The sequence below is a fragment of the Sciurus carolinensis genome, chromosome 3, assembly GCF_902686445.1.
Source record: "Sciurus carolinensis chromosome 3, mSciCar1.2, whole genome shotgun sequence".
Classification (NCBI taxonomy): Eukaryota; Metazoa; Chordata; class Mammalia; order Rodentia; family Sciuridae; genus Sciurus; species Sciurus carolinensis.
This window is the reverse complement of record NC_062215.1, coordinates 148171790-148183825: the sequence shown is the minus strand read 5'-3', so window position 1 is coordinate 148183825 and position 12036 is coordinate 148171790. Positions and strand designations below refer to the sequence as shown.

Genomic DNA, 12036 nt, shown 5'->3' with positions numbered 1-12036 from the left:
GAGGTAGGGTAGTTGTAGTATATTGTTTTCTTCTTTTTTGGTGGTGCTGGTGATTGAACCCAGGGCCTCCTGCATGCTGGGCAAGTACTCTACCACTGAGCTACACCAGTATGTTTTAAAACTATATTTCTTCACCAGGTACACATACCTGCAATCCCAGTGACTTGGGAGTGTGAAGCAGGAGGATTGCAAAGTTAGAGGACAGCCTTAGTAACTTAGAGAGATTCTGTCTCCAAAATAAAAAAATACAATAGACTGGGCATATAGCTCAGTGGTAGAGTACCTCTGGGTTAAAAAAAAGTTACATATATATATAAAATTATAATTTATATATATATAAACTCAGATCAATTCTGGGATAGAGTGGTATATAGCTTAGTAGCTATTGAGTGCTATATCAGTGAGGGTGGTATTTTCAGTGGGCAACAACAGAAAATTCTATAATACTGGTTTAAGCTATAGACATTTAAATGTCTTATAGCATTAGAGGTCTAGAGGTATAAGTTCCATGTTTGATATAGTAACTGAACAGTATCATTAATGGCCCAGGTTCTTATCTTTTTACTCTGCCATCAACATTTTTCATCTTTAAGTTTAATTGATCCTTTTATTGATGAATAACTTCCATAGCTTTAAGTTATGAGTATAAATAGGGGCTTTTCTTCCACAAATGAGGACTATCTTTTCCAGAAGCTTCCAACAAATTTCTCCTCAAGGCTCATTGGTCAAAGGGTTATGTAGCCAACTCTTGATTCAAGGGAGGCTGGAAAAGCAAGTATCTAGTAAAGAGAAAAGATGATTAACATGATTCATCTCCTAGATTGGAGCACATCACCTCTATTTTACAAAAATAGAGTTCTTTTAGCAAGGAAGAAGAAAGGAGAATGGTTTTAGGTATGGTTCACAGGTTTACCAGTTCCTATATATCGGGCATTATTAGTTGCTTTAGATACATTTCAACATGATTTTCACAATAGTTTATTAAATTATATGCTACTAGCTGAATCTGATGAATGAGGAAGCTGGTACTCAGAGAATTTATGTAACTAATTTTGATGATATCATGAGCAAGTAATGACAAAACAAGAATTCAAAGTCTTTTACTTAAAAGCCTATACTCTCTTCATTACCCTACAATGACTCTTGATAACTTTCCCAATTGCTTCCTCCCCCACTCTCACCAGTGCCAAGGTCTCATTCTGACAGTGAAAGTGAATATTCTGCTTCCAACTCAGAGGATGATGAAGGGGTTGCACAGGAGTATGAAGAGACCACTAATACAGTCATATTCAACCAAAAGATTCAAGCTCAGAATAGAGTAGTTCCGGCTCCTGTTTGCAAAGGAACACCTTCTAAGAAAATGAAAAGAGATAAAACAGTAAGTGAAGAGAGACTTTAACCTTAAGGAAAAATTAAATATAATGCTTCAATGGTAACTACCCTAACAGAAATGATGCATAGGAGGGGTCAACATAGTTTTATTCTTCACTTTTCTTTATTTTTCTCAGCCTTACATGTAAATTCCCACATATATTTGTTTCTATTTTTGAGCTTTCTTTTCTGGACTCTTTGAATCAATACTATACAACAGGCAAAAGGTGACTCTTAATTCAGTTGTATGAAGTTTTAAGTAAATATTGATTGGACACTTATTAGCATAACTTTAGTATATTCCTTTTTGTATAATCTTGTTTTTGTAACTTTGTTGATGTGTTGAAGTCTGTGTAAATAATAAGTGATGTGTCTGGGCGCTGTGGCATGTGCCCATAATACCAGCTACTCTGGAGGCTGAAACAAGAGGATCACACAAGTTCAAGGCCAGCTTGGGCAACCTAGTGAGATCTTGTCTGGAAATTTAAATACACACACACACACACACACACACACAAAATACACAAATATATATACATATGTGTATACACACACACACAAAGAATTTTAGGCTGACATGGTGGTGCACACCTGTAGTTCTAGCTATTTGGAAGACTGATGCAGGAGGATTACTTGAGCCCACAAGCTTAAGACAGTTTGAGGAATATAGTGAGACCTTGTCTCAAAAACAAAAAGATGATAATTCTACATATCCTAGTCCTATTTTGGACTAATCAAACTGTTAGTTTTGATAAAATACAAATATCCGAAACTATTTAAAACTGACTTTACTCCATTCACTTTCAGAATGACTTAGTAGAAGAATATTTTGAAGCTCACAGCAGTTCAAAAGTTTTAACCTCTGATAGAACACTGCAGAAGTTAAAGAGAGCAAAACTGGATCAGGTATGTTGTAAAGTTTATTAGTCCCAAATTTTTCTTCTTATGACCTGAAGATTTTACTACATTAGCAACAAATTTGAAGTGTACACAAGCAAAATTATTGTCCTGATAAAATGAAACACAAAAGTAATGTGTTATGTTTATTATATATTTATTATATAAATGGTAAGTAATTCACTGGTTTAGAATTCTGTTTGACATGATGTAATTTTACATTTGTCATTTTTTTCATTTCATAAGACTTATAATAATCATCAGGGTCATAGTTTCTTGATAGCCATGTACCATTAGACTGATATTTAACTGACATGTTCATTAAGCCTCATACTGGTCATAAAACAGATTTTTTTTTAAGTTATATCATTTGATTTATGTTCACAAAGCTGATGAGTTCCACACATTTTGATAGGATTTAAAAATATTGAATGTACTTTTTAAAGACTAACTGGAAAAATACTAATGGTTACATTCAGTGCACAATAGATAAGTTCTGTACAATAACTGTGAGAATTAAGTAGATAGATGTCTTACATTGGAAGCTTGAATCTGGCAATCACCAATCTAAAGGAATGTTGCTAACAAGAGAGGAAAATAGACTTTGACCTGACTCTTTCTCATTTACAAACTTGGCAAAACTTAGAGAGCATAATGCTTGATGATACTGTAGAAAACTTTCCCAGTGCAGTAAGGTAACAAGGTTGCTGTGTAGCTCATTTTTCAAAAAATACCACATAGCTATACTTACTGAACTTTTGACTGATACCTCCCCTATGGGGAGACAGTCACCTGAGTATGAAACATTTTTAATAGAAAGTAGGGTTGATAATCTAAATCAAGAAAAGTCTCTGTGTTTTCAAAGATTATTAAGATTTTATTATACGAGTTTAGTCCCTTATCCAAAATGCTTGGAACTGGTAGTGTTTCAGATTTTGATATTTTGGGATTTTAAAATGTTTACATAAACATGAGATATCTTGGAAGTGAGACCTAACTCTTAAGCCCAGAATTTATTAATGTTTCTTATACACACATAGCCTGAAAATAATTTTATACAATATTTTTAGTGCACTGTTTTGACTGACCTCTCACATGAGTTCAGGTGTGGAATTTTCCATTTATGGCATCGTGTCAGTACTGATGAAAAAAAAGGTTTTAAGATTTTGGAAATTTTCATGTTTTCATTTTCTGGATTAGGGATACTTGAACCATACTCTGCAAAGTAGAATTTAATGAATTTTCTAAGGTGCACAGGACTTTCAACAGAGTGTTTGAGACAGAAAAAAGATAAGGGAATAAGCCAGGTGTGGTGGCGCACCCCTGTAATCCCAGTGGCTCAGGAGGCTGAGATAGGAGGATTGCGAGTTCAAAGTTAGCTTCAGCAATGGTGAGGTGCTCAGCAACTCAGTGAGACCCTGTCTCTAAATAAAATATGAAAAAATAGGGCTGTGGATGTGGCTCAGTGGTTCAGTGCCCCTGAGTTCAATTCCCAGTACCAAAAAAAAAAAAAAAAGATAAGGGAATATAGGGTAAGGTTCTATAACCTGAATAACCTGGTGCTCTGCAGTCTGGGGAAGTTTTAGATTTTTATCACCTGGCTGATTGGGATGGAGAGTCAGATTAGAGACTAGATAAAAATAAGTGTCAAGAAGCTAAGCTGTTCCAAGGAATAGATGACATTAATATTTGCTTAGAGCATGTATTTTCATGTAAGTAATATAGGAGAAGAATAAGTGGCTCAAAGTAGGACCTAGAGGCAAAAAGATATCTTCAAGGATCAAAGGAACAACTTGTTACAGATAATGAAGGAAGTGGGGGAAGACCTTTCTTTGTAGACATAGTATAGCTAACCAGTATAATTTCAGAAGTATGTGACAGTAAGCATTTATTTCTGTTGTCCATCTGTTCACAGGAGATTGGCTAATCTAGTATTTGTTCCATGTCTTTCTTCCTCATGGGATCAGTAGGCTAGCTGAAGCATGTTCTTCTCATGAGAATGGCAGAGGTTTAAGGGAAGTGGTAAAACACATGATTTCTTAAAGTCTAGGCTCAAAACTGGCAATGTCACTTCTGCCTCATTCTAGTGACCACAGCAAATCACTTGGCTGAGGGCTGGTGCTATAGCTCAGTGGCAGAGCACTTGCCTCACATGTTAGGCACTGGGTTCAATCCTCAGCACCATATAAAATTAAATAAAATAAAGGCATAGTGTCTATCTACAACAAAAAAATATTTTTTTAAAAAAGTCACTTATTGGGGCTGGGGATATAACTTTTGGTAGGGTGCTTGCCTCATATGCATAAGGCCCTGGGTTCAATACCCAGCATCACAAAAAAAAAAAAAAAAAAAAAGTCACATATTAAAAAAAAAATTCACTTGGCTGAAAATAAGTTCAAAGGGTAGGAGCCTGTACTCCACCCAATTAGTGGGAGGGACAGCAAAGTCATGTAGGAAAGGCACAGGTACAGGGAGGGATTAATTATTGGGGCCAGTAGTCCAGTTCTCCATGAATATTAAAGTTTGAAATCAAAGTGCATAGATGAGAATAAGCATTCTAGAGTTCATACCCTGAGGACAAATACTTAGAAATATATTCAGATATTCCTGCATAAAAAATTACAGGAAATTCTTTTTCTACTTTTTCAGAACTCTGGACATCAGAAGGGGTGAGAGAGATTTTTTAAATCTGCCTACTAACAGTTTTACTAAAATGTAGTCCTATTCTTTAATTATGTGGAAAAATAAAAACTCTATAGGCCATAATACCTGGAATATTGATTGAAACTCTAATCTGCAGAATTAAAAGAACATATACATTAAACATCATGGAAACATGATAGTACCAGGGTAAAGAGGCATACATAAGTTTTTTTCTAGAGTTTTCATTTCAAAAGATAAATTATGTTAGATTCGACAGCATGAATTTTCAAACTTTGGGTGCAGGGCAGTCAATCTCCATCAATTTAGTATTGATTTTAGTGTTACTAAGGATTGAACCACCAAGGGTACTCTACCACTGAGCTATATCCCCAGACCTCTCCCCACTTTTTTTTAAGGGGCTCATTTATTGTCACTGTTCCAAATGTACAAAAAGAATTAGAAAATAACCTCCCAACTCAAATCCCCCCATCCCCATAACATTCTTCCCAACACAAATAATTTTTCCCAAAACCAGACACAAACTGGTCCTGGTATTTCCATAAACAGTGCAGCTAAGAAACAGTTTAGATAAAATTTAACAGGATTCAGAGTATATCCATTCTGTCCTCTCAGCCCTGAGAGGTAATAATCCCATATGGATCCCATTCCTCCCCAATGGTTTTCCCATCTCTGGTAGAAGAGTCCATTACAAAGTGGTATGTTTGGCTGCTGCTTTAGAGATCTTCTTGTGCCTTCTTCTTCTTGGGTTTTTCTTCTTGAATTATAGGGGGATTTGTAGCTTCTCGTTGTAGATAACTAATAAAATCATTTAATTCACGGCCACCTTCATATTTCTTTGGACTTAGCTTCTTTTTGGCTGGAGAGAAGTAGATGGTAGGAAAATGTCTGACTTCATATGGAGAAGGCACATCATTGGCTGTGGCATCCATCTTGGCTATGACAGTATTTGGGTCTTTGCTGAGCTTCTCTCCTAGTTCTTTATATTTGGGCTCCAGATTCTTACAGTGACCACACCAAGAGGCATAAAATTCAATCAGCACATCTTTATTTTCATTATTCACTATTTCATCAAAATTCTCTGCTACCACTACCTTTACAGGCCCATCATTGCTCTCTGGGATAGGCTCAGACTTCAGGTATCTCTTCAGGTTGCCATCAAAGTAATCTTGAAGAAACCTCTCAAGAGCCTTGCCATCACGCGAGAATTCCTCTTGCCTGACAAACTTCTCTCCTTTAGCAGTTCTGAGAGCAACAACAGGAACTTCGCCAGTAGTGCTCTCTAAGCCAAAATCAGACAATTCATGACTAAAGGTTTTACGGCTAGCTACAGCAAAGTTGAGTTTGTGTCCAGCATCCAGAAATTTCTTTGCCATCATCATTACTCTGTTCCTCCAGTAGTTAGAACCTTTAGCATTCTTTTCATAGTCCACATCATAGTAAGCCATAAGTAAGTCCTTGCCCTGTATTAAATCTTTATTGTCTTCTGTCATGTGAGGACAAATACCAAAAATGTTTTCCTGGATAAACTTTTTAATCTTGCTGCTAGTCAGTTTCTGTTCTGTATATGCCACACTTTTGTCCTCAAACTTTTAGTAAGATGTGAAGGACGAAATAAGGTGATGCCCTCTCCATTATCATCATACTCCTTCACCAGAGATTCAACATTGGTGTGTGCAAATCGGTAGTTATCCCTCAAGTTGTTGGCTGCTTTTAGGAATTCAGAGTGTGCTTCACTGAATAAATCCTTGAAAAAACCCCCTACAGAGGCATTTTTATCACTAATGAACTTCTTAAATTCTTCCTCAGTCCTAAGAGGCACTGAAGCTGGTCCTGTCTGCTTCTTCAGGTGGCTGACAATTCCATCTAGCAGCATTGTGGCTGGATCCATCTAGTTTAGTTAAGACTTGACCAAGTTCTCTTCGGGAATGGCCGGATCCACAGCCGAAGAAGCCGCAGTGCCAGCCTCTGACTCCATGTCCCCATTGAACAAGTCTGGCCCTGCTCCACGCCTCCTCTCCCCACTTTTAAAAATATTTTGAGACAAGGTTTCACCAAGTTTTCCAAGACTGGCTTCAAACTTGGGACCTTCCTGTCTCATCTCCCAAGTCTGGGATTATGGGTGCAAGCCACTGTGCCCATTCTTCCTCAGTTTTTTTTTTTTTATATTACTGTTTTTAAAATTTTGCCATATTTTACCAGACATGGTGATACACGCTTATAATCCCACTGACTTGGAAGTCTGAGTCAGAAGAATTGAAAGTTTGAGGTCAGCCTTCAAAACTAAGATTCAATGAGACCCTTAGCAACTTAGACCCTGTCTCAAAATAAAATTAAAACAAAAATGAACTGAGGCTATAACTCAGTACCTCCTTGGGAGGCTAAGGCAGGAAGATCACAAAGTTCGAGACCAACCTTAGCAAATTAGCAAGACCCTAAACAACTTAGTAAGAGACCTTGTTTCAAAATTTTAAAAAAAGGACTGGGAATGTAGCTCAGTATTGTGAAGTGCCCCTGGGTTCAATCCCCAGTACCAAAAAACAAAACAAAAGACTAGTAGATTCAGAGATAGATGAATATTTGCCATACTTATCAGTGATAAGTATTTGTTAGAAAATAGCTTTTTGTAAAGCAACAGTAATTCAAATTTACTAATGATAGTGGTAAATTATAAAAAATCTTTAATATTTTCTGAGAATTAGTGTTGAAGAGTTACCTTAGGCTTTTACATTTTTTTCAAATCCATAGTTTGGTACTTTTTTTGTTTTTGTTTTTGCTTTTATGATGTTTTATGATGGTCTAACCCAGGACCTTACACATACTGATGAGCAGGTGCTATACCACTGAGCTAGATTCACTGTTTGGTTTTTGTTTTTGATTCATGGGTTTTTAAAAGTCTGTCTGGACTTGTCCATGCTGGGAGTCAGATTTGATCATCTTCTCTTTATGGTAATCATATTTTTAGAAATTAAATCTTTATATTTGGGATTTATAAACATTTAAATGGGTCTGGACAAAACTTAGCAAATGTTTTATACTGTTATTACATATTTGTACTTAAAAATGTTAAAGGTTTTTAGGAAAACAAATATTTAAGTCATATTTGCAGTATTGTGTGTATTCATTCAGTTGTATTCGTTTTTAAAAACCTGATTAAAGAGTAACATTTCCATTAATGGCCTCTTCTAACCTCAACCTTTAAGGAAATATTTTTAGTTGGACTGATTGGTTTGAGAATTTATTTTCTTCCTTTTTAACAAAATTTTTCAATTTTTTTTTTAAGCAAACTCTGCGAAATTTATTGAGCAAGGTTTCTCCTTCCTTTTCTGCTGAACTTAAACAATTGAATCAGCAATATGAGAAATTATTTCATAAATGGATGCTACAGTTACAGTAAGTATTATTATCATAGCAAACCCTTGCAAAAAAAATATATTTTTATGTCTTTGTTAAAACCAAGTAATATAATTTTATTTTTATAAATAACTTGATGTATGTATATATATAAATAAATTAAAAGTAGGTATTTTCCCAATTTTATGACTTGAAAAGAGGGAAGTTATTTAATTGTATGATTGCAGAAATTCTACAATTTTTAAAAATTTGTGTTGTCAAGATAAATACATCAATATTTTAATCTAGTTTTCCACAGTGAAGTTCCTGAAATGAAAGAATGTGTATTGTCTTTTAATATAATTCTATATACATACACTTTAAGAATTTCACAAGATTTATTCTTTGAACATTTTATCATTTTAAAATTATTTCTTAGAATACTTTTTCAATTTTATTATTTTACAGATGCCTCAGGTTAAATTTTAAGATTCCTTTAAAATACCTAGAAGAGGGGTAGGGATATAGCTCAGTTGGTAGAGTGCTTGCCTCACAAGCACAAGGCTCTGGGTTCAATCCCCAGCACTGCAAAAAAGAAATAAAAAATAAGATGCCTAGAACAGTGATTAAAATCAAGTCATAATATTTTCTTTTTTACTTTCATACTTGTATTTAAAAGGACCTTAACATAAGAAAGTGCTTAAATAAGAAAGTACACTAATATAAATATACCTGCACATTCATATTTGCATAGTCGACAGGGCTAAATAGGGCAAACCCACCAAACAGTAAGACCATAGAAATGATCACAGTTATCCCTAATTGATCCTGGTTTTATTTTAACAATAGTATATATACAGAGGTTATGCTGGGAAAAAAATGATTATCTTTCCTGCAAGGACCTCAGCTTTTCTTAGTAACTGTGGATATGAGGAATACAAATTTGTACAGCAGCTCTTTACTCAAATTCTATCCCCTTGCCTACCAATTCTTCCTTTTGCCAGTTAACTCAGATGACTTGGTTTGCTTTGCTCCCATTCTAGACCTTGTGGTCAGCTACTTCAGTGGAATTGCTGGCTGTCTGAATTCCTTTGCCCGATTCTTTCTGTTTCTTTGAGCTTACTAATCTCCATCTTCAAGGGTTATCTCTCTCCTTTTATTTCTAGGCTATCATGCATTGCCATGGGGCATCACATAAATACTCTTTGTCTGACTGACCTCTGTAAAAAGTCATGGAGCTAGATTTAGCTTGATCCTGGTGTTTGATGTTTGGGCAGTCTCATTCACTCACTTGACTTCTAATGCTGTTAAGTATGTGAATAACAGTCAAAATTGTTACCTTCAACTTAGACCTCACTTAGTTGTAGCAGATGTGAATATCTTAATGTCGGTTGGAACTTTACACTTCGATGCCATGTGAATAATTCAATACACATAAAATTAAGTACATTTGAAACCTGTCACTCCTCCCTGCCCCTCATCCGGCATGGTGAATTCATGTCTAGAGCAGAAAACTTGGTATTTCCTTTTCCTCTTCCTCCACATTAATTTCTCTCCAAATCCTATTGATTGCACTCCATATAAAACTCTTTAACACTTTACATTTTTCTTCATGAGCTAATTTGGGTCTTTCATCTTTGGCATTTTTGTTCCTCCTTCTTATCCATGACCCTTTACACAGCCAGTGTGATCTTTCTAAAAAGATCATGCTACTTCTAAGAACCTTTTTGGTTACTTTTAAGTGCTCATTGTCTTTGGAATAAAGTCTAATTTATGTCTTGTTATGATTTAACAAAACCTTTGTTATGAGTGCTCTGCTTACATTTCCAATTTAATCTATCAATTTCAACTCTGCTTTAAGCTGTTAAACTTTTTAGTGTCTTTACTGACCGTGGTCTCTTTTGTCTTTAGGCGCCTGTCACTTGAAAGGTAATGGCACTAGAGAGAAAGTTACTGAAGAAGTTGAAACTATAAGTTTTCAAATGACTAATAAAATGGTTCCCTTCCCTTGCATAAATTGGAATCAACTTTTACATCTCAGATCTTTCTGTAGTCTTTATAAGCTAAAAGTAAAGAAATCAATTGATAATAAAATTGGCAATAAGAGGTTTTAAACTTTAATTTCCATGAATGCTATCTTTCCTAACAGCCTTGGGTTCAACATTGTGCTTTATGGTTTGGGTTCCAAGAGAGATTTACTAGAAAGGTTTCGAACCACCATGCTGCAAGATTCCATTCATGTTGTCATCAATGGCTTCTTTCCTGGAATCAGTGTGAAATCAGTAAGTTTAAAAAAGGCTAATGGAAACAATGTTATATCCTCTACAATGTTATATCCTCTGCTGTATGATGCCCCCACGTTAATGAGGATGTTATTTCTCATTTATGGAATGTTAAATTTAAAGGAATTTTTGTTTTAGACTTTAAACTAGTTAGATTGCATAGTGCTTAAGATCAAACATTTGGAATCAGAGGATAGCTTTAAAACCCCATTGTCAAATTTCCTACTTTTGTAACTAACATGTAGTAAACCTTAAAGAAATATTAGCTTTGTTTATACTACATTAAATATCTATGGAAATTCTCTAAAAGACAGGATTATGGGGTCAGCAATTTTATTATAACTTTATGTAATTTTGGTGTTCTAAAAAGAATAAATAATAGTCTAGTTTTATATGTACATTGTAGATTATTTTTATTTCAAGTACTTGTCTCTTCATGCTTTGAGAATTACTTTAAAGCTTTTGGATGCTGAATATGAACCAACTTAGCAATCCTTTAAAGTGTTCTTGTACTTATATCCTGTTTCCCTTGATAAGTTTATACTTTTCTAATGCTTTTCACTGTGTTTTGTTTTTGCTACTCTCTTACATTATCTTTGTACTTCACTGTACTTCCCTGTTTCCTTTTAGCCATAATATATGGGGAAAATGAATTAGATATACTTAGATACCTAGTAGAATTTTTTGAAGTAATTTTTCAAATTTAAGTAAAAAATTATTTTTAATTTATATAAAAGGATTTACTAGTTGTCTTTATCCTGTATGACAATAAATTGTAATTGATATGGTACCTTTTGCACTTTTATGATATAGATCTTGAATTCTATAACAGAAGAAGTCCTTGATCATATGGGTACTTTCCGAAGTATACTGGACCAGCTAGACTGGATAATAAACAAATTTAAAGAAGGTAACATGAAGTAGATGATCTGCAGTTTTTGGATGAAGTTAAACATACATTTTTACATATTATATATTTGTATACACAAAAATGAGGATTGTTAGTTAGGTGTAGTGACACATACCTTTAATCTCAGCTGCTCAAGAGGCAGAAGTATCACAAATTAAAGTCCACCCTATACAACTTAGCCCTGTCTCAAAATAAAATATTAAAAAGGTGGTGGTGGATTCAGGGAGGATGGGGATGTAGTTTATTGATAGAACACCCTGGGTTTAATCCTTAGTACGGGAAAAAATTTTTTTTTTCATATCAGCAACTTATCTCTTTTTTGGGGGGCGGGGTATCAGGGATTGAATTTAAGAGTCACTTAACCACTGAGCTACATCCCCAGCCCTATTTTGTATTTTATTTAGAGGGTCTCACTGAGTTGCTTAGCATCCCACTTTTGCTGAGATTGACTTTGAACTTATGATCCTCCTGCCTCAGCCTCCCTAGCCATTGGGATTATAGGCGTGTACCACCACGCCTGTCTCAGCAATTTATATTAATGCTGATTTAGATTTCTCTAAAATAATGTCCTTTTTTCTTTTT

The 12036-nt window shown here is 34.9% G+C and overlaps 2 protein-coding genes across 3 annotated transcripts in view; one reads left to right on the top strand and one right to left on the bottom strand.

Annotated features, from left to right (window-relative positions):
• The window catches only part of Orc2 (origin recognition complex subunit 2), a 45914-nt gene that overhangs the window by 22337 nt on the left and 11541 nt on the right, over nucleotides 1–12036 (top strand). For both annotated transcript variants that reach the window (XM_047546011.1, XM_047546010.1), the window contains 5 exons: nucleotides 1185–1378; nucleotides 2179–2277; nucleotides 8213–8322; nucleotides 10412–10544; nucleotides 11358–11454. In XM_047546011.1, the coding sequence (XP_047401967.1) occupies nucleotides 1185–1378; nucleotides 2179–2277; nucleotides 8213–8322; nucleotides 10412–10544; nucleotides 11358–11454 (633 nt within the window). The remainder of the gene's footprint in view (nucleotides 1–1184; nucleotides 1379–2178; nucleotides 2278–8212; nucleotides 8323–10411; nucleotides 10545–11357; nucleotides 11455–12036) is intronic.
• LOC124980447 (protein disulfide-isomerase A3-like) lies at nucleotides 5403–6835 on the bottom strand. The gene is given in 2 exon segments (XM_047546012.1): nucleotides 5403–6523; nucleotides 6526–6835. Coding segments are annotated over 2 exon segments (1173 nt in total). The 5' UTR covers nucleotides 6821–6835; the 3' UTR covers nucleotides 5403–5645.